A 22,733-nucleotide genomic window follows, 5' to 3' on the forward strand; every position below is an offset into this window, starting at 1 on the left:
GCACACCGCAACGAAGAGTAGCCCCCACTTGCCACAACTAGAGAAAGCCCACGCTGAGCAACGAAGACCCAATGCAGCCAAAAATAAATAAATTAATTAATTAAATGAATAAATTTAAAAAAAAAACAACTCGTGGTTGGCATCAAATAACCACAGGTGCCCCAGACAGAAGGTTCTATGCAATTAAGTTCACAAATGTCCTACCAGGTAAGGTCCAACCCAAGAGATAAGCAGGATGAAGTCAGGTCCTTTTCCTTATCCCACCATTATAAAAGCTGAAACAAGATGACCTATGCACAGCATTTTTTAAGAGAACCATTTCCATTATTACCAGATGATTCTAGATTTGAGTCACAGCCTGGTCTCCAGGTACTCTGATGTCCTGGGAGAAAATATTTTTATTTACTTTGTTTATTTTTTTATATCCTTTCCATAGTTCTCAGGCTCTTCCCTTTGGTTTATTTTGACATCAAGAATTTTTTTCTATTGAAATGTTGTTCCTATGGTCTCCGTCTAATTGAAGTTTCAAACCTTTTTCCAAACCGCCCCAACTCATTGGAGACTTCACTGTTGAAAGCCACTTATGGCTCTTCACACAAGGACCACTGTACACCTGAAGAGACCCACTCCTCTGGGCTGGATTGTGTTCTTTCCCTGAAGAGTCCACATGGGCAGCCCAGGGAGAGGCAGGAGAAAGGCATCATGCCCATCCTTCCAGAAGTGCACATAACTACACCTCTAACTCTTTCTGATTCTTCCTCCCAGAGCCAAATCCAAAATAGAAAACCAATCTAAAAATTCCTTTGAGAACTTCTGTCATTCTGACTCTAATAGAGTGTGATTAACAAAGAGGGAATAAGAGTATAAGGTATATAGGCCAAGTTACTTAAATTTTTCAATCTATAACATCCATATACTTTATTAGTCACTCAGAGGAGAAGCAATGTGTAGGAACCTAAGTCCTGTAGAAGAGGTCAATGTATTGTAGTAAGATGGAAGAAAAGCTCAAGTCCATCTTCCCTAAAAAGCACCCCCTGTGAAGGTTCAGACTCTGTTTCAGTTGCTTTTATTATATACTTAGTAAATATAACATGGGTGGATGGATGGATGGAGGGATGGAGGGATGGAGGGATGGATGGATGCACAGGTGGGAGAAAGAACTGAAAAACTGAGTCTTGTAGGTAAGTGGGTATAAACTTTAGAAAATCGGTGACAGAAAGTTCTCCAACAAGGATGAACCTGAGATCCCTTTCTGCCTGTTTGATGGAATGAGAAGAAAGGGAGATACCTCTATGTACTAACTCTCTCACATCCTTGACAAATGTCTTCATCACCTAGTGCTGGTTTTCCCCCTTCCAATGAATGAACAGCCCCAGTAAGATTCTCAAGAGCTGGGAATTTCTGGTGCCCCACTCCCACTATCAGAGTAGGAGTACAAGTTCTATACACCTGGGCCAAGAATACTAGAGTTTATGCTCTGAGAAATAACCTAAGACATCTTATTTTATAGCTTGATAACACCAGTCTTGGGTTTGGGAGATTTAATTTTCATACCTGGCCTGAAAATGCTTCCAATCTTGAGACTTCATCCATGTCTCTTTCCATCTGAACCTCTGGGTGGTAATGCAATCTCTGCCTGGCAAAGCTAAAAAGTACCATATTTCCTGAAAAGCAGAAGATCTTGACCAGCTTCTTTTGTCCTCATCACTCCAAACTCCTTTTTAAAAGACTCCTTGAAACTCAAATGACAAGATCATAAATAAATGGTGACATCCTAGCAAAGAAGGAGAAACCATGACCTTGCAAACTCAACTTCCTTCCTTCTAGCATGATCACGTCCCTGATTAAGAAGAGCTCTGTCTCGGTGCATTTTTAAAGTACGAATATTTTCCCTTCCCAGTGGTCATGGACAGCATAAATCGCCATTAGCCATGACAAAGACAGATAACCTGCCCTACAGGAGAGAGAGCAAGAAGCCTGAATGCAATGTCATTTTGCTGTAACTTGAAGATCTCCAGCTGCCTGTGGTGCATCTCAGCATTTCGCCCTGCTGGAGTGCTTGTTTGGGATAAAAGAGAAGGGAAATATAATTTTCCTCTTAAAACAGCTTCCGGTCATCACAAGTTCCAGGTATGAGGATAGCAGCCTGGCCTTGAAGCTGCAGCGTGTGGAACCAGGACCCTACCAAGCTCATCTCTGACCCACTCTGCCTCTCTGGTCCTTCTTCCTCCATCTATGGTTTGGGTGGGAACGTGTGACCCTGGGCTCCTCTTCTGCAGTTACAAAAGCAAAGCCTGGTGGCTTGAAGATGGGAGCTGCTGTGAGTTGGACACACAAGTGCAAACGTGATTGCAAGGCCACGTCCCTGCCTCCCGGAAGTGTTGAGGAAGTAAAGGTGATGTGGGGTATAAAGAAAAGTGTGCTCCTAAAACTAGGTCAATATAGTACCCGTCAGGCAGATTTGGGACCATTTGGAAGCTAACCACATAGCCTGCTTTTCTTTCTACTCCTGGGCGTAGACATTTTTTTTTTTTTTCCTGCACAATGCATCAGAAAGCTGCCTTGACTGGCCCTTGAAGAAAATGATAGACCCCTCTGGGAGGTGTGGACTGGCCTGAGTCCCATGGTAGCCCCCTCTGGAAGAGCCGCCATTGCCATTTTGTGCCCATTGAGGGAACTTTACGGACAGTGACGGGGTGTCCTGATTACTCAGGCTCTCCTTTCCTGAGACAAGTCTTCTCAGCCTAAGTCGGGAAATCCTTAGAACAGCCGAGTTTGTATATTCTATAATAGCAAAGTACTGGGCCAAGAGAAGACTTGAGTGCTAATCTGATTTTCATTTCTCTCTGGAATACTCAGTGGACCCCACAACCTACCTTACTATTCCATATTTGTAAAACAAGGGAGAACCTATTCTGCCTTTCTCTTATTAGTATTGTGAGGATCGAATGAGATCATGTATGTGAAAATGCTTCCAAAACTAATGATTTCTCCATCTTCACATTCAAAACTTTGAATTGAGAATAATTAAAAAGAAGATAAAAACGGAAAAAGGAAAAGATAGAAAGGGAAATAGACAGGGAGGGTGAGACAAAACCGTTTTGAGCCTTTATTTTGTACCACGCCCTGGGCTAAGTGTTTTCTATTCATCATTTTCTTTAACCCTTTAATCCAACAACTCTTATTTTATTAACTCCATTTTAAAGATGAGGTAACTGAGGCACTAACTCGTCCAAAGTCACACAGCAAATGAGAGAGCCAGGACCTGAATCCAGGTTGTTGAACCCTAAACCTGGGCTCTTCAGCATGCCACCGTGGCGTCTCCCTGCAACCGCAGAGGCCAGCAGCCTCGGGTGCCTCTGGTGAACTCATGTCCAACCCAGATGTCAGGCTGGGGATCTGCGCACACGGTCAGATCACAAAGCTACAGGGAGACCCTCAAAGGTCATCTAAGTCTCTTCACCCATTTTGTAGATGAGGACTCGAGCCCTGGAGGGAGAGACTGCCCAAGAGCACCCAGCAAGCTGACTATTGGAGTGAAACTCACACCTGAGTGCTCAGGGTGGCAGAGATGGGCTCGGTGCTCACCAAACACATCCACTTTTCTTTTCGGGCCCTCAGCCAAGCTGCTGTATTAGTATGCTCGGGCTGCCATAACAAAATACCATACTGGGTGGTTTAAGCAAAGGAAGTTCATTCTCTCAGTTCTTGAGGCTGGAAGTACAAGATCAAGGTGTCAGTGGGGTTGGTTTCTCCTGTGGCCTCTCTCCTTGGCTTGCAAACAGCTGCCCTCTTGCTGCCTACCTACATGGTCTTCCCTCCGCACACACACCCCACTGGTGTCTCTCTGTGTGTCTAATTTCCTCTTCTTATAAGGACCAGCCATATTGGATTAGGGCCCACCCAGACAGCCTCATTTTAAGTCACCTCTTTAAAGGCACCGTATCCAAATATGGTTACATTCTGAGGTGCGGGGAATTAGGGCTTCAATGTACTGATATGAACTTGGGGGCAGGGACACAATTCAGCGCACAAAACCTGCATTTCCCAGACTCTCTTGCAGTTATGAGTGTCCGTTTGACTGAGTTCTGGCCAATCAGTGATGTGTGTCACCTCAAAACCAGGCCCATCAATCATGTGCACAATTCTCCACACTCTTGCTCTTGCTCCATCCATGGGCTGAAGCCAGTGAAGAACCCCAAGGCCCAAGAAAACCACAGAGGGGCTTCCCTGGTGGCGCAGTGGTTGAGAGTCTGCCTGCCAATGCAGGGGACACGGGTTCGAGCCCTGGTCTGGGAGGATCCCACATGCCGCGGAGCAACTGGGCCCATGAGCCACAGCTATTGAGCCTGCGCGTCTGGAGCCTGTGCTCCACAAAAAGAGAGGCCGCAATAGTAAGAGGCCCGTGCACCGCGATGAAGAGTGGCCCCCGCTCGCCACAACTAGAGAAAGCCCTCGCAAAGAAACGAAGACCCAGCACAGCCAAAAATAAATAAATAAATAAATAAAAACCCATTTAGCCATCCATTTCATTCATCTGTAAAAAATAAATAAATAAATAAATAAAAGGATTCCTGGTACCTAGTAGATGCTCAATAAATATTAAAAAAAAAAAAAAAAGAAAACCACAGAGCCATTGGATAGAAGGAATCTAGGTCCCTGACGGACAGGATGCTCCTCACTCCCCATCCAGAAACCCTCAGTGGACTGCGAGTGATGAAGCCACAGACTTGAGGGCTACTTGTCACAGCAGTTAGCTTTTCCTGACTGATACACCCAGCTCCCCAACCAATATTCTTTCCACTACATACCAAGGATCAGAGAATTTTACCCAAGAAGAGAAGGAAAATAACAGACTGACACTAGCTCCAAGGTCAATGAGCAACCCAGATGGGCTGCAGACAAATGAGGGGGGAAAAGCACTGCCTCTTCTTGGGGTACCAAGCTTCTCAGTGAGCACAGCCCCCTAGAACCTCCTCTCACAGACTCCCCTGGGGTCTCCTGGCTCCTCCTCCCCTCACAGACTAATAACTGGGAGGGGGAGGTAGGATGCACATGATAATGATCCCTTTCTTATTTAAACAGGCCATTTTTTCTTCCCAATAAATGCTTTTTTTTTTGTCAGCTCAAATATTCCCCTTTGATAGAAACCTGAAAATAATTAGCCTTAATAGCTCTGCTGTGAATAATGCCGCACAAGAAGGAGGTAAATGTTAATAGGAACCTTCCACTCTAAAACTAAATCACCCTCTCGGCCTCCTTCCCAAAAAAAGAAATGTAACAAGAAAAAGATTATAGGTTTAGCACTACTTGGGAAGAAATGTATATTTGAAATAAATGTATGAAATCTTTTAAAAACAACACATGCTGAAAACTTCATATTTAGTTTGATTTGCTTTCCAAATCACACAGACTGCACAGTTGCATACAATCTTTAAACGAGTACAACCCCTGAGAAGTGTGGATAGATTTAAGAGAAATAAAAGCAAGATCAGCCAGCTTGTAATCTTCTTTTCTCTTTTTGCCTCCCCAAAGCTGCATTAAATAGCCTATTGAGAACAATAACATATTTGTGCTTTTATAGGTAGAATGATTGGTATTATGCAAAGATTTGGCTAACAGTCTAAAGGCACATTCACACTGACCAGGATTGCATGCTGTTAATAATTTTCAGGATGCTGAGGGAGCCCGTAATTCCCTAGGACTATAACTCAGCAGGTCAATGCATGCTTTGTGGGAGCTCCCACAGACTCTGAACCATACCAACCAATAAGACCTTGGGAAGCCCATTCCCAAAGAGAGCCTTGGAAGTGTTAGGTATCCCTTTTGACCTACATTCTGCCTCCAGCCTCACAGGTGGAGTGACTCATCCAGGACGGACCGCCAACTTGAAGATGGTACCCAGGCATTCTTTTTTTTAATATTTATTTATTTATTATTTATTTAGGCTGCGCCAGGTCCCAGTTGCGGCACGCGGGATCTTTAGTTGCGGCATGCGGACCTCTTAGCTGTGGCATGCGGGCTTCTCAGTTGTGGCACATGAACTTCCAGTTGCGGCATGCATGCGGGATCCAGCTCTCCAACCAGGGATTGAACCTGGGCCCCCTGCACTGGGGGCACAAAGTCCTACCCACTGGACCACCAGGGAAGTCCCTAGGCATTCTTACATAGAGCCTCAAACGGCTGTTCTGCCCACATCCTGAGATCCGATAAACCCATCCCTGGAAAATTATCCTAAGGAAATAATTTAAAGGAAACACATACACACATACACACACAACTAGCAGTATTTTATATATAAGGTTAAAATCTAGCAACAGTGGGAAAATGGTTTGGTAACTGACTGTACTTATATCAATTTGATGAAGAACTGTAGACTCCATAAAAAGAATAAACTTGAAGACTACAAAGTACCACAATAAAAATGTTAGGTAAAAAAGTAGAGCATTAAACACACATAAATACCTATCGAAAGGGATAAGGTTTGAAAGGGAACAGAGCAAAATGAAAAGGCATGGAGTTAGCATGTAGGGAATACAGGTGAAAGATTTCCTTTATTAATTTCCCTTAATGGGATCATGACATTGTTTTTAAAAAACATCTAAAAATAAAATAAAACAAAATGAAATGGTCCCAGGGCCTTTTAATCTCTGATTACCACACATAAGTCTGAGCCCTGAGATTCAAAGGCGGGGCTCAAACATCACTTACAATTCCCCTTTTAGGAAATTCAGAAATTCCTTCCTAAGGAAGTTTGTGGAGGGTAGTAAAGTTTAGTTGCATGGACAGACAAAATCAGACCATGGCCAGACTGGCTGTTTCCTCTGAGATACAGAAAAGCAAGCTGCACATAAGCAACTAGAAACATGGAAATCAGGAAGTCTTACTTCCAAACTATTCCACAGAGAGATCTGTTTACACATCCTCTCTCTCTCTCTCATACATACACATACACACACACACACACACACACACACAAAGCAGCGGCAGCAACGAAAGACCTTTTGCTGTGATGCAATACGGCTTACAAGAGTAACTCTCATTTTCTATGACCTGGAAACCCAGAAGGCAGGAAGAGGCCGCACTGCACACCTTACCTCCATCTCCAGGAACAGCTAAGTGACGGTGGCACCAACGCACCCCTGCTCCCCCCGAACCAGGGATGTCTTGCTGTCAGTTCCGACATGCTCGTGCCTTTCGGAAGGGAGTGAGGCAAGGCGCTTCCTTATTCATTCTCTGCGAGACTTAAACTGACCTCCGGCTAAGTGGCTTACCTTTCCTAAGTGCCATCCTATAGTCGTCACAGAACTGCTGCAAGGGACCTGACGATCTCGCCTAAACTACTTTTTCATTAGAGAATATTTTCAAAAGAATTGCTTCTCTTTGCTGTGCGCCTACTGTGCGCCAGGCCCTGTGCCAGATGCCCTGATGCATTTGTTTCTCATCGTCACAACCAACCTGCATGGCAGGTGGTACTGTCTCCGTGACACAGGCTAGGGAAACTTATCGAAATGGTGCACCCTGGCTAAGGTCACACTCTTTTAAGTGGTGGAGAGAGATCAGAACCCAGCTCTCTGAGAACCCAAGTCCAGGACTCCCAGCAAAACTGCTTTGCCTCTCTGATACACTCAGGGGTACTCAGCCTGAACTGCTTTTGTGCAGGGGTTACAATTAGTTGTCTGGTCCCAGTTGCTTGTAGGGTAAACAACGTCTGATAAACCCACAATGCTGTAAGTATTTATTACATGGCAACCCAGCTGCCAAGTGTCTAACCATTTTAATAAAAAGCTATTTTCTAAGGTTTATGTTTTATTGCGTGTATGACTCCCTTACTGGTTAGCATTTTGGAGTTGTGGAAAAGGTTATGAATTTAGAAACTGGCTGCATTCATATCATATTTAAAACTTAATGCTATTTTATTAAAGACATATGGGCCTCCAAAGTACACATATTAAATGTCATGTAAGAAAAGTAGCAGTTTAAATCATGGTCAAATTCATTTTTGACGTGACTCCTGAGGCTTCCCAAGATCTGAACTATTTCTTTGTAAATCTGGCAGTTTAACCACACTCATAAATCACTTTCAAAGCATATTATTTCTTAATTTTACTGCATTAGAGAGCGTTTGGCCTACACAGTGAACTGTTTGTAGCAGTTATGTGAACAAAGTTGCACATTTAGTCATATAATGTGGAAAAGAAGAGGGGAGGGGAAGCAAAGACGGCACAGCTTTTCATTCCTTCCTCTGTTTTATTTCTACCCATTTTCACCTAAGCAAACGCGATGCGTAGCGTTCAGATTCGGCCTCTGTAATCCCAAAGTCCAGAAGTCACAAACTGGTACTGAGGCTTTTCTGAATACAAGGAACAAAAATAATTTGTAATTTAATCTTTTCCAAAACATCCCATGACTAAAAATTAGAATGAGTGCAGAAATCAGACTCTTTTTTTTTTTTTTTTTTTTAAACATACTGAACTGAAACAGATTTTTCAGGGAAAAAAAAAAAATGTGGCTTGGTGTAATACAGCTCTTGGTTGTTTTCTAATTATCCAGAGATCCAGTATCTCAACCTTGGGTTTTCAAAGCCCCCTCTAACGATGAGACAATATTCTTTGGACATGTGTAACAAGCCCCCAGATTTCACTCCCTGGTTTTCTCCATTTTACTATGGGGCAGAAGGGGACTGACTCCAGTGACAAATTCTAGAATTGAAACATCGGCCTTGATTTCCAGATTCGCCAAAGGAGTTGGAGGAGGATTATGAGAGTTGAGTCCAAGGTCACCCAAACGAAAGGGCTTAAGGGCTTATTTTTGCACCAGGCATCCCTTGCTCACTGTGGGCCCTATGGGGGGACTGCCCTACTGCCGTCCGCTTGGGGACGGTGTAGCACTGTCTCCTGCTTGCATCAGTGACCGTGGGACTTCCTATGTCTTAATACTGCAGGGACTTTTCTTGCACCTCTTATTGTTCTGGCTCCCCCCCCTCACCATCACCACGAGAACAAAAAGGCCTGTGTAGTGCCTGGGAAGACCCCCAAACTTAGGGGCCCAGCCTCCCCAGGATGAACAGGAGGCCTTCTTTCTCCTCCCATATTCCTTTCTTTTAGGTGTTTTACTCTCATCGGGAAGTAACACTTAGGAAAACCTTAGAAACACTTAAGTATAAATCCCAGAAAACTCAGTTAAGTCACCAGGACTATAAGGGCAATACCCCCTTCTATGAACTGAATTATGTTCCCCCAAGTTCATATGCTGAAGCCCTAACCCCCAATGTAACTGTTTGTGGAGATAGGGTCTTTGGGAGGTAATTAAGGTTAAATGAGGACATACAGGTGGGGCCCTGACCCAATAGGCCTTATAAAAAGAGGAAGATGTATCAATCAATCAATCAAACATTGCTCTCCCTCTCTCTCTTCCTCCTCCTGCCACATGAGGACACAGCAGTGAGAGATGGCTGTCTGCAAGCTATGAAGAGGGCTCTCACCAGAACCTAACCATGTGGCACCCTGATGTGGACCTTCCAGCCTCCAGAACTGTGAGAAAATAAAGTTCTGTTGTTTAAGCTACCCAGTTTATAGTGTTTTGTTAAGGCAGCCCCCAGACAACTAATATACCCCCCAACTCAAGCCAAAATCATCTTCGTCGTGTTCACTCGCACAAGTGGAAGACACAGCAATGGTCCCAAAACAGAGCTGTTTTGAAATGCCACACCTCAGAACACGAGCTACATACCAGAGAGACTGTGTGAGCTGCTTACACACATTATCTCAGTTAATCCTCACAACAAATGTGAAAGGAGGTATGACATGCCCTGTAGTAACGATGGAGAAACAGATGGCAGAAGTGTGGCCTTTAATCCAAACCTAAATATAATCCTGAAACCTGGAGTGAGACTGGCCCCCAAATGGAAGAGCGAATCTGACAACAGCCTATGAACAAAAGTAAGAATCATAGGTTTGCCATGGAATACAAGAGCCATGATAAATGCAGATTTTAAACCTTCCCAAAAGAACAGCTGGAGGCAACTTCTTGAATCATGTCAAGAACAAAAACAAAGGTCAGGTGAGGGGAAGGAATGAATAAAAATGGTCCAGATAAAACATGGGAGAGGTCACTAAGCCAGATAGTCTCTGTGACAGTACAAAACGCCAACAAAAAACCAAAAGACTCACTTCTGAATTTCACTCATGAGTTAAAAGCTTCCTGAGGTAGAAGCCCCACTTTAAAATTCCCCACTCCAAAAAAGAAAAATAAAGATACAGCTTTGGAGCCTAGACAGAGAGCAGTGGTTGGCTGTTGAAAAGAAATAATGAGTTCTAATTCAGGTAGTGTAGCTCAAAATTTACTGCCATATTTTAAAATGCACATGAAAAATAAAATTATCCTAAAATGTCCTTGGTGAAAAGGCTGAGCATAATTGCTATCACTGACAATAGCATTGAACTTCGCTAAATTAACATCAAAGGAAGCCCCAATTACAGAGCATCTGTGCATTATTGCTGGCGCCCTGTCTGTTAATCTAAGACACTCTACTGTAAGGAGCAGAAAAGCAAATAAAAGAGCTAATTGTACCATCAGCCTTCAAGGACCCCAAGGGCAGACCTGTCCCATCATGCTTGTGAAACATCACTTTGCCTGGTCAGAGGGATGGTGAGGGTGCATCTAGAGTCAGACTGTAGACACGGGCCCCAGAAGCCAGCCATGGTGACCACAGGTAGACAAAACAATAAAGAGGCTGAAACACACTTCCTAGAGACTTGGAACCAACTCACAAGCAGGATCCAACAGCTACCTGGGAACTGGATGTTCCTGGAGGTCTTGACAGGGAGAAATAATCTCTGGAGAAACAGGCAGGGACCAGTGGACATGTGTCAGGACTCTTCCCCCTTATAACAAGAAACAGCTTCTTTTTACTCCTCAAGGAACAATTTGGGACAAAGGGCACCTCTAGGGGTAATTTTTTTTTTAATGAGAAGAAGCTCCCCTCTGAGCATCGGGCTCCTCACTCAGCCTACTGTGTGGGGGAGATGTCATTACTGGAGCTCCCCACTAATCCTGGCAATTACCTGTGCATACTTGCTTGGCACTCAACTGGATGAGATCAGCCGCACTCAGGCAAACAGGTCAAATTTCTGTTTCAATCAAACTCTGTGAAGACTTTTAACTCCCATCAAGTTGGAAACCTAAGGTTATCCTACTGCTTTATTCTATCCACTGATTTTGCTTCCTAGGCTTTTGGGGACAATGAAAAGAACAAGTAAATGTTAAGTATCCTAGACATCCCTTTTATCACTAAGCTTACACGAGTTTTCTTATATATATTCTTCTTAAAGTTCACTCTTCTCGTCTGCTGTTAGGGGCTGAATTGTGTCCCCCCCCAAACTTCTATGTTGAAGTCTAACCCCCCAGTACCTCAGAATGTGACTGTGTTTGGAGACAGGACCTTTAAAGAGGTGACTGAGCTAAAAAGAGGCCAGTGTGTGGGCCCTAATCCAATATGACCCGTCCTGGTAAGAGGAGGACGTCTGGACACACAAACAGAGGGCAGCGTTGTCTGTGCTCATCAAGGTGACCATGTGGAGACACAGCAAGAAGGCAGCCACCTGCAACCCAAGGAGAGAGACCTCAAAAGAAACCAATCCCACCCACACCTTAATCTTGGAACTGGAGCCTCCAAGCTGTGAGAAAAGGAATTTCCGTTGTTAGAGCCGCTCAGTCCGTGGTATTTCGTTATGGGAGCAAACCAGTACATCTGCTGTTAGTTGCAGGCAATTTGGAAATAACCAGAACTCAAGAGCAGAAATTGAGACTACACCATCTTCATTTTCTCTTCCTCTCTTAGCCACGGAATTGCAAGTAATATTAACACGGAATCAAAGTGAGCTTCAGAACAATGTTCGTGATTTTTCCCTAGTGAGCCATCCATCCTGCAGGCTCCCCTGCCTTACGGGAATCCTATACGCCTGAGGGTTTAGTCCCTACCATCTGATGCTGCCATGGGTCCAGAGGGGACTTTCTAAGCAAGGCAGAGACTCATGAAGCCACAGAGGTCAGAAGGGTAGAGAGCAAGGCCCAGGGAACCGGCAGAGGGTGAGAACACTGAGGCCATCAATGATCCTCCCCTCACTCAGACCTCAGTCACTGGCCTTTTTCCTCTGTCCTAGACAAGTTGGTCCTGTACCTCCAACCTACTCCTCATCACTGGCCTGGAATCATCAGGCTCAAAGGCTCAAAGCCAAGGGGGGGGGGGGGTGGGGGTGGGTGTGTGTGTGTGTGTGTGTGTGTGTGTGTGTGTACGTACAGGGGGGGGATCAAGGAGAGCAAAGCATGCTAAGGATAAGATGTTGCCCCAGGTTACCAATGCACCTGCCTCAGGAGGACAGCTCCCTGCCAAGCCCTGAGCTGCACACAGAATACAGGGTGATATGAGCTTTCAACATGGGTAACTTGAAATCAGCACCCCAACTTTATTCTCTGAGAACCCACTTTCTTAAGGAAGCATCTTTACTTTCCTCTTCCCCTCTTCTCTTTCCCGTCAAGCTTAATTTTTAAAAATAATTTAAAAAAAACTAAATTGCAAATGGAAAATACCAAGAACAGTCTTCTAAAGTGGATCAAGAAAACGTCAGGCTGGAAACGTACAGATTACAGACATAGTTGGCTATTAAGGCTCCATCTTAATCATTACCAGAGATCACACAAATGAGGATTTCTCATGGCTCAGTTAAGAAGGTTTAAATTCATTCCTTAAAATTAAGGCAGCTGATACCATAGGGGACAGGGTCTTTTGGGTAAGAACATGTCAAAGAACTTTTTAGAATGTCAGAGACCCACTGCCAGGTGAGTTACTACTGGGTCTCGGACAGCCATCGGCGTTCTCCTCATCCAGCATGTGAGTTGCTCGCTACCACCCAGACCCCTCCCTGTGGTCAGGGCAGGGCTCTGCGCCCCAGCTCTGTGACCTGCGTAGCCACCTGAGCACCAGCACTGGCCTGGGTGCTCCGCATGCTGGGTGACCTCGGGCTGGCAGCTGCCTCTGTACAGATTTCCACAACACCTACTATATACACAGAGCACTAGTGCCCCCCGAACCCCCGCCCGCCAGACACCCAGGGATCCAAACACAGATCTGCCCATACTTTCCTCCCACTCTGAACCCTCCCAAGGTTCCTCCTCATATTCAAATTAAGTTGCAAGCTTTGCCTAATAAACAGAGCCCTCCACCGCCTGGCTCCTGCAATTCTCGGCCTAGCCCACAAATTTTCACCAAAATGCGTTGGAGGGAGTGGTCACAAGGTCAAAATTGAAAATTAGAAAGTTACCTCGGGCTCCCTTCCACGTCCTGGTCCTCCTGCTCTTCTTCTCCTGCCTCTCATTATACCTCCATGTCTGGCTGATGAAATTTAAGGTATACAGGAAAAAGGGCATGAGCTTAGGGGCCTAAGTGGGCCTGAGGAAGAACTGGATTCCACACTGTTCTGTAATTTTAAGTGATGTATGCAAGTTCTCTGATCATCATTGGCAGATTCGAGTTCAAAGAGAAATTGAGAGATAATATTAAGTTGCTAGTACAATATCTAATACACAGTGGACACTTAATATACGCTAGGTGTTGCTTTGACTCACATATCGGGAAAGTTTCATCCCGACTAATAATCCACTGCTAAGCAGCCAGTCGACCCTGAGGCTGGCCTTCGATCCTAATTAGTGAGGCAACCAGAAAGCCTACCGTAGTTGGTGCTGTGACACCCAAAACTGCCGTGAACTTCACTACACCCCAAGTTGTGTCTCAGTTAAGAGCCCTGGTTCAAGTGGCCGGGGAAGGCCAGAGGACAGAACGTGAGCACGGACGGCCTATGTGTCCGTCAGGTTTCTGCAGCAACAGCGCTCCTCAAAGTCCCAGTGGCTTATGACCAGCACGTCTTTCTTGTGCAGAGGTCCGAGGGTGGCTGGGGTAGTTCTGCTTCAGGCTTTAATCTCAGCGTGTGTCCGCTCAACCTGCATCTCATGTGGTTTCCACAGCAAATGGCGGGCGTGCAAGAAGGGTGAGTGGAAACACATTGTACCTCGTGAGGCCTTGGCCTGGAGTTGGCATGCTGTCACTTCCACTCACATCCCATTGGCCAAAGTGCCACACGGCCAAGTCCAAAGTCAACGGGATGGAGAGGCATGCCTCTCTCTTAAAGGGGAAGCCATGGCAAGGGCAGAAGGAGTGGAACAATTTTAGACAAATAATGAAATCTACCACAGTTCTCCCAATGGGTAGGTTCTAGAGGCTGTACAAATGATGCTAGGGACACATCTCATTCCCCCAAAAATGCCACTTACTTCCATGATCCTCTAGGCATGTGTCTGTCCAAACATCTTTGGAAAAAAAGCCAGCATGTTAGAGGTCACAAAGAGGACGAATGTGGAGCTGGGCCGTCGGGGTGCAGTGAAAGCCAGTGACTCCAACAGAGACACAATGATACCTCACCAGATACTGGGCTTAATGGAGAATGATGCCTACTATATAGGTAGCACCTGCCCAGGCCCCAGGGACATCTGGACGTGGCTCTCAGAGGCTGCTGCCATCAACTACAGTTCTATTCACTTTCCTTCTATTGCGGTTTCAATTTTCTATCTACAGGGCTTTGCTAGGGCGCTTTATCTCTAGGGTGCTGGACACACAACTTCTCTGCAACAGTCTATCTCTGATTTCAGAGGGTTGTTCTCCAAAAGCAAGGGCATAAAAAGCTACCAACATGGTCTCCAAAAAGCAACACCCTGAAAGCATTTATTTGAGACACAGGATGCCATGGTGCTGAAAATGAAGAAATACAAGTGATGGCCCCCATCCAATGAATGTGGCAAACTGTGAAATCAGAAAGAAGAACGAAAAACAAACAAACTGCAAAGTTTTGGCTCCTGAAGTTGTTTCTAAACACAATGCCTGAGCATCTTCCAAAAAAGAATTAAAAATTTTTCCTCCCTTCGAAATTTACTATAAAGTAACTGGAAATAGAATCTGAATATGTCTCCAGACGAGAAACATCTGTGTGAAAACAGAAAAGAACCGTAAAACACTAACGTATTCAGGTAGTTAAAAATATCTAGAAAATCAACTGACATTTTTAGTTTTCTTCTGACGGTTGGGCACAGTAGAGAACTTTCAACGTCTACCGGCTTATTGCCTACTTAAACTGCGTGTTCGTGTGGTTTACAATATTTATTTACAGGCATACCCTGGCTTTATGTAAAATACATATTTTTAAAAATATTGAGTATAGAGTAAATGTTAGTAATTGCAACCTATCTAGAGGTAGTTTCGGATAACCTTTCACATGTTTGCAATTGGCTCCATGGGGTAAGAGAATATATGAAAGACATACACACTGTGCTTTAGAACAAGGTAGCACTTAGTGAAGAACTAGGCTAGGCATAAAAAACAATAAGTAAACCAAACAAGTCATGAGGCAGTGCTCCTTTATGGCACAGAGAAAGCACAAGAGCAGCTAAGACAGGGAAAACCTCATTTTAACAATCCACAGACTTGTGCAGTACCCCAACATGTTTTCTGAGAAAAGCTACTTTTTCCCCCCTAAAAATCCCTAACATGAGCAGGATTCCGAGAGAAGGACTCAGAGAACACATCAGCAGTGACAGGGAGCTCGGATCGCACCCCTGCTGCCCACCCCAGCAAAGCTGCCCCATGCAGAAGCCATGACCCTGGGGATCACGATGGCCGTAGGTTTTGCCATCATAAGTAATCCCAGGGTAAATCCTTTAGAAAAACAATTATGCGGCCCAGAATCCTTCTTTTCTGCCAACACACAGATCCAAGTTATTACATTTTCTTATGGCCAAAGTCCCTTTCCTCCTTTTGCAGAGGACCACATTGAGGCAATAGAAAAAATGGACCACCTTTTTTGATGGATTCTCCAAAATGCTCTGTTCATAGCTCATCGCTTTGACGAGTACTGGCTGAGCCTCTGAGACTGACCAAGCCCCGGAGATACAGGAGCGAACAAAAGCAAGTTCCTATCCTCATGGAGCTGACACCCCAGTAGGTGCGCAGCAGCTTTGTCCTGACAAAGAGCGGGCTTCCAGATGCTTCCACGCCCTGTCTCTATCCTAGTTTGCCTTTTGCCTGGAACTCCAAAAACATAGACACAGATGGAAGAAACTAAAGGTACCCAGGAAAGTTTGGGCCCAACTCCAAGTGTCAAGAGCAGGGCTGTGAAGTATAGTCAGGGAAGCAGGCGGTCCTGGGACCCAAATAGCTTTCAACTTCCAGTTTAAGGACGAGAATAAAAAAGATTTCCAAAGGTACATGTTTATTCCTTTGACACATCACGTCTCCCTCCGCCTCCTTTCCTCCCTTCCCCTTTCTCTCTCTCTCTCTCTCACGCACACACACACACATACACACACATGCACATTCTATAGTGCACCCCCCCCAAGAAAAATACCCAAAGACACATACACAAGTATGCAAAACAATGCTACAGAACTACACAAATGCACAAGCTACACAGGATAGGAAACCCAGGTGTGCCCACATAGACACGGATGTCATATTTTCAAGGACACACTGACACCCACAAACAAACCTATGACCCTATCTGACCTATAAGAGAAGGGCCATGATTACAAGCAAAAACACACATGTCTAAACACTTTCTAATAGAGGCTGAGGTTCTTGGTCCAGCTGCCCTGGTAGCTGCGCCTCCCATTGCTTCTACGAGATTACAAAGATTAAACTGTTGGTAGCCAACTTCCTATATGTGCCTGTAAAACAAGAGGGCTCAGCTTTAAATAATTATGTCGCAGAAATGACAACTGTGCTCTTTGCCAGAACAGGGATGAATAATTACAAAGCCAGGACATAATAAGCAATTCTGACTGTTGGATGCTTGCGCTGTCTCTCTGACGTGCAGGGCCGGCGTGCCCGCCACGCACGCCCTCCTGGACAGGCCTCTGCACTGACCTGGCCTACGTTTCCCGGAGCAGCGAGTGGGGGTCACGGTCTGGTCACTACAGAATCCATTCTTTACGGTCTACCACCTCCTCTGCATCCAGCTTGGTGCTCTCTGCATTGACAGTGGCATGATCCGATGGCCAATATTTGACAGAGATATATATTTTCTTTAAAATTTTGGGAAATGAGCAAAGCCTAGCTGTTGTAGGTCCATTCGCTAAACACACACAGAGAGAGTCTAGAAGAGCCACTGCAACGTTAGCTGTCACTTCCTAATGAATGACAGCATCGTTCTGTACAATCAGAGCTCAGACAGAAGGCAGCTTTTAAACAACAAAAGCCAAAAGGCAGCCACGAAGGAGAAATGTGTCATCGTGAGAGGGAGCGAGAGCCAACTCCGCACTTCAAGCGCGGGGGCCTGCCAGGTACCAAATCAAACCCTTGTGACTTAGGCGGTTTATGAGTTACCGGATGATTCTGCATTTGCGTCAGCCGAGAACACCCAGACTGCTCGTTCCCGACCTCCAAGGCAAGCGCTGTGATTGGAGAGGCATTTTCCGTTCTCCCAAATACTTTATGTCAGGAATAAAATGAGAACAGCTCCCCAAATCACGGCCCCCTTGATCATCCATCAGCGCATTCTGCCGAGTAAGCAAAACAGGCCGCCACTGCCTCAGAAAGGACAGAAGCCAACTTGAGATTCCGAGTCCATGATGAAAAATAGGTCTTCACCAAGTGTGCTCAGCACAGCGTCGGCAATTTACGGAGAGGAAATTGCTCTCCACTTAGGAGCCGACTCTGGGTGTACACATACCTCCCAGTACATATATATATATATATATATATATATATATATACACATACACACACAGAGATGGAAAGCGTATATACACACCTGCAAGGAACAAACATATGTCTATACATACTGTGAGCAGGCGAGAACCAGCCTTTTTAATCCCAATTTATTAATTCAGCAAGGAGCTCATTTGGCCTCTTTCTATCTGCCAGAAAAGTACCAGCACATTGCCCAGCAAACAGCAGACAGAAGGGAATTGCCTGCCATTCATGAGAGGCATACAGCTTGATATGAAACCAGAACACTGAGAAATCCTCCAGTGCATTTAAAGGATCACAGTGTAAAGAGAACACTTCACTGGGAGCCCAGAAGGTCTGGGTTCTGGTCCCAGTTCTGCCTCCAAGGGACCGTGGGACCTTAGGGAACTACGTCCTCTCCCAGTTCCTTCACCCGTAAAATAAGAGCACAGACCAGGTGAGGTCTGAAGCCCTCTCCAGTTTGGAAATCATGGAACTCTACAAAAGGATAACCACCAAAGGTCCTCATGCTTTGTCAGAGTATTTTTGTCTCTCTCCAAATAACTAATGGATATTTCAAAGCTTAACACAGTTAGTAAAGATGGTAGTATCAACCACACTAACATGAGCTAATTCTATAACTGATCTGAAACTGATGTGGAGCTTTGAAGAGCATTTCTGATGATGGTGCTAACGACTCAGAGAACCAGCTACTGCTGGATGTGAAGGAGTCATTCCCTGCTTTCAGAGGCAGGGGAGGACTTCAGTTCTCCCCATCTCTACTCCAACAGAACAGTCCTGCTGTTTCCTGTCTTCTTCACTTAGGCCTTCCTCGGAGGTTCTGTTTGGACAGAGAGATGCGTGGGGAGAATGGTGAGATGAGGGCTCCAGGGGTAAGAGATCGGAGTGGAAGAACGTAGGCTCTGCAGTCAGACACACGGGTACGGCGCGGGCTCTAGCAATGATGAGCTGGTGACCTGAGCAGCCCAAATAGTGTGTCAAGGCCTGAGTTATCTCATCTGTACAGTAAGCCAACGTTCCCTTCCTTCCACGTTAGAAGATTATGTGAGGACTCACATACCTGGACACAAAGAACCTTAGAACAGTAGCGGATGACGTTGACACCGCACCCCAATATGATGGGTACATCTTTACGAACCCTCTGGATTTCCAGAGCTCCCATGTCAAAGACAATGAGAGCAGTAGAAATAGCATCTATTCTATAAAATGCATGTATACATGATGGTGAGAAATTCAGGATGGGCAGGAACCCAAGATACTATAAACAGTCTATTTGTCGTACTTTGGTTTGGTGATACGGGCTGTCTCTGGAATCTTTTAACCAAAAAAAAAAAAAAAAAAAAAAAGGAGACCAAGAAATAAATTCTTTCTTTTGGACAAAATCACAAAAGCTGGAAAATAACTAAAGGCAGTCATGAGTAATACATCAAATCGGTGCCTCCATTAGTAAAACTGTTAACACTTTAATAGCTACAAAGCGAATCACTCAATTAATTTCCCACGTGCTGAAACAGGTAACAATACATTTATCTGCCAGTATTATACTCTCCATATAGTATATTTCCACAACTGCTAGCAATTTTATTCAGCATAACGGGAAATAAGTTGCACCTCATGGATTCAGGGAAAGAAAGTGGCCTGAGGTCTGCTGCCAGCTGAGCAACTTGACGGAAGAGGTTTCATTTTGCTGTTTTGGTTCTGTTTGTTTTTTTCCTCTTTCCCTCTTAATCACTCCCAATGCATGTGCAGAGTGCTCAATCAGTGAGGACAAACGAGACCTCAAGGATTTCTGGGCTAGTGTTTTCAACACACGAGCTAGGATCCCACAGGAAGTGACCGTAGCGCCACAGAGCTCCAGGGCAGTGAAGGACCTCCAAAGGGGTCATCAAGTCCATTCCCCAGCCTCAGGCTTCACTGAAGGACCCCAGCTCCTCCCAAGCCCATGTCTTTAATAATCTCCTTGTGTCTGAATCCAGGACCCCAAGCCAAATCTCCCCCGCCTCATCAATGCTCTCATTAAGATGACACCACATTCAATCCCATGGCCTCAAAGCAGACTCAGCTGGCGAAGCAAAGGTCAGTAAACAGCATTCCCACGAGCTACATGACGGAAGCACACACCAGTCCCAGATCACATTGTCAGAAAAATCGCCTTCCCTGCCAACAATATTTCCAAGAGCTATTGAGCCCTCACCTGTGGACAAGAGAAAATCACTCTCCCCCAGCTACCCTTTGGTCCCAAGAAAGAAGGGCCCCCTCTGAGGCACTACAGGAATCCTACCCCCCTGAGAAACAGTAAATGCCCAATGCTTTCCTGTTTCTCCTTTCTCAGCTACAGACCTGCAGAGGCCCCACCTTGTAAATAAAACATCTTCCAGGAGGCCCGAAATCCTCCCCAGGAACGTCACCGTTGGGCTGTGTATGATGCTGCTTTATTGGTACAAGAGCCATCTGCCTGAAATCACCTCACCAATAAGGTCCCCTAGGCTGGGTCACAGGAAGACCCAGTTTATACCCAGTTCTACTTCTTGTTTGGCCAACAGTATGTCCATGGATGAAATCCTGGTGTGAGATCCCTCCTGCATTCTGAACACATAGGAGGACTGCCTCCAGGGTCAAAGAGTACCCAATAGGTGAGGCATAAATCCTTGCAAAGAACAGTGAGTAGAGGGCTTACCTTGGGCTTCACCACCTTCATGAACGCCCCTCTGACCAAAGCTTCCTCTCGTTCTTGTTTGGTTACTTTACGAGCATCCAGAAACTTCAAATTGGGCAGCTTGTGCAGAACAAAGCATCTGGAAGAGAACAGTCAGAGGTAACTCAGGAAGACTGGGGTGACAGCCTCAAACTTTCATGCAATTTGTCTGATGAGCAGGAAACTACACCATTAGGTCTTCAGAAGTTTAGACCTTGGTTCCTGCCTCTCCTCTCTTATTTCACAAAGAATGAATAACCACTCTTTGGGGAAATCCAAATGGTTCTATTTTATACAGATACACAACTAAACTTTCAAAATATACACTAACGGTTGCTCTTGACTCAAAGGTAGATACACATACACACACACACACACACCTGGATTAGCCAGTAAGATCCTATCAATGTGTTTACCTTCTACCATCCTGAAAAATGGACCCAACATCTTTGCTACACAAGAAGTTCTCAGTGAAAATAACCTACAACCTGATCACACCATTAATGTCACTGCCATTCCTATGGGTCATCTGTATCATTCTCATCTCTGAGATAACAGCAAATCTTCATTTTGAAGCTGAGACAAGAGACTTTAATTTGCCATCAAGACAATACAAATAATAACCTGGACAACTTTGGGATAGCAGTAAGAAACACATATAGCTGAGAAATGCTTCCTTGAGGAATCAAACAGGGGTCTTGAGGACTTTTTTCTCATCATCACTGAGTTACTTCGACACTGGCACTATGAAGATTATCTCCATCAAGGAGAAACAAGGAGAGTTGGTTTCTAGGGGATATTAATAGCCCCAAAAATGCTATATGGTCTCCATCCCCCTGGAAAGAGTCTTTGGGATCCATTATGGCCTCCAAGAATAACCCAATGATTGACCTCTTGTGTGATGAACTATCAAGCAGGTGTATGGAGTTGACAAGAAGACTCACCTGGCCAGGAGACAGGTACATAAACATATAAATAAATATATAAGAGGTAGAGACACCTGCCTATATGTCTCCTTCCTCAATGGTAGTCACCAGCCCAGATGCTCTCCATCAAGCCCCCATACTCCATCAATCAAAGGAGCAATTGTTTAGACCCTGTCCTACTTAGGAAGAAGAGTTGAGGACCCAATGTCAAGAGCAATAAATCATTTCCACGGGAATCTGACTTTTTCTCCCTGTACCCAGCCTCCTCCGTATCCACTCATCTTCCAAATCACAACCCGCAGGAAGTTTTCTCCTGCACCCGCAGCCCGCATTGCTTTCTCCCTTCTCAACACTCCCAGGAGGCATTTTCAGCACCCTGCAATTTAACATTTTATTGTTTTTTAATTGCTTTGCTGGTGTTCAGTTAATGTCCTCACCTAAACTATAAGCTTTTTGAAGGCAGGGACCAGGTTTTTATGCTTTTTTTTTTTCCCTCACCCTCCCACCATTTAGGAAAGTAGCATTAGAACGGACTCCATAAAATACCAGTTCATTTCAGTTGCACAAATATTTCTTAAGCACCTACTACGTGCCAGACCCTAGGTATACAGAGGTGATTACAACATGATGCCTGCTCTTAAAGAGGGTCTTAGTGTAATGAGGAAGAAAGACTCACACAAAGAAATTAGAAATCAGCATAGGTAAGTGCCAAGTTTGAGGTTATACACAAAGTAGCTTTGGGAGCACACAGAAAGAGGAACAGGAAATCTCAAGAAGCCTTCAAAGAACCAAGCCCTAAAGCAGCCCAAGCACTGAGCTTTTTCTCAGTGCACATGTTACATAGGGTGTGTAGCAGGCCTCCCTCCTCAGCAAAGCCCTGGGTTCCCAAGGCCAGCTTCCCCATTCATCAGGTGGTCTCACATCACCCCATGGCCTCGCATATGCTTGTTCAGGTAAAAGATTTAGCTGATCACTCAGGTGCCAGAGACAACAGCTTAGAGGCCTCTGATCACAGCCTTCATATTACTCTTTCTTAAAGTCAAAATACTCTAAATTCTCTTGCGTATCCTTTTCCTCCCCTGAAACTTCCACACCAACATCTGAGGTCCTGGAAATTTGACGATCTACTTCCTGCTTCCTCCCTGGCCTCAAACTATGCACTACCTTCTTTCCTGCTTCTCCCTGAGCATTTCCCTCTGCAAATGCCGTCTAAGCTTACCCTAAATTAGAAAAGTTCTACAAAGGCCCAAATGACCTTTCTATCCTCCAGGAGAACTCCCACTGGCCTCAGTCAGTGTCAGAAAAAACTTCCATCTTC

General features: G+C 45.0%; 1 protein-coding gene across 1 annotated transcript in view; it reads right to left on the reverse strand.

Annotated features, from left to right (window-relative positions):
• LRMDA (leucine rich melanocyte differentiation associated) overlaps positions 1–22,733 on the reverse strand; it is a 693,055-nt gene that overhangs the window by 45,352 nt on the left and 624,970 nt on the right. The window contains exon 5 of the mRNA XM_057530603.1: positions 20,472–20,589. Coding sequence (XP_057386586.1) covers positions 20,472–20,589 — 118 coding nt within the window. The remainder of the gene's footprint in view (positions 1–20,471; positions 20,590–22,733) is intronic.

The sequence above is a fragment of the Balaenoptera acutorostrata genome, chromosome 16 (genome assembly GCF_949987535.1).
Source record: "Balaenoptera acutorostrata chromosome 16, mBalAcu1.1, whole genome shotgun sequence".
In the NCBI taxonomy this organism is placed as follows: Eukaryota; Metazoa; Chordata; class Mammalia; order Artiodactyla; family Balaenopteridae; genus Balaenoptera; species Balaenoptera acutorostrata.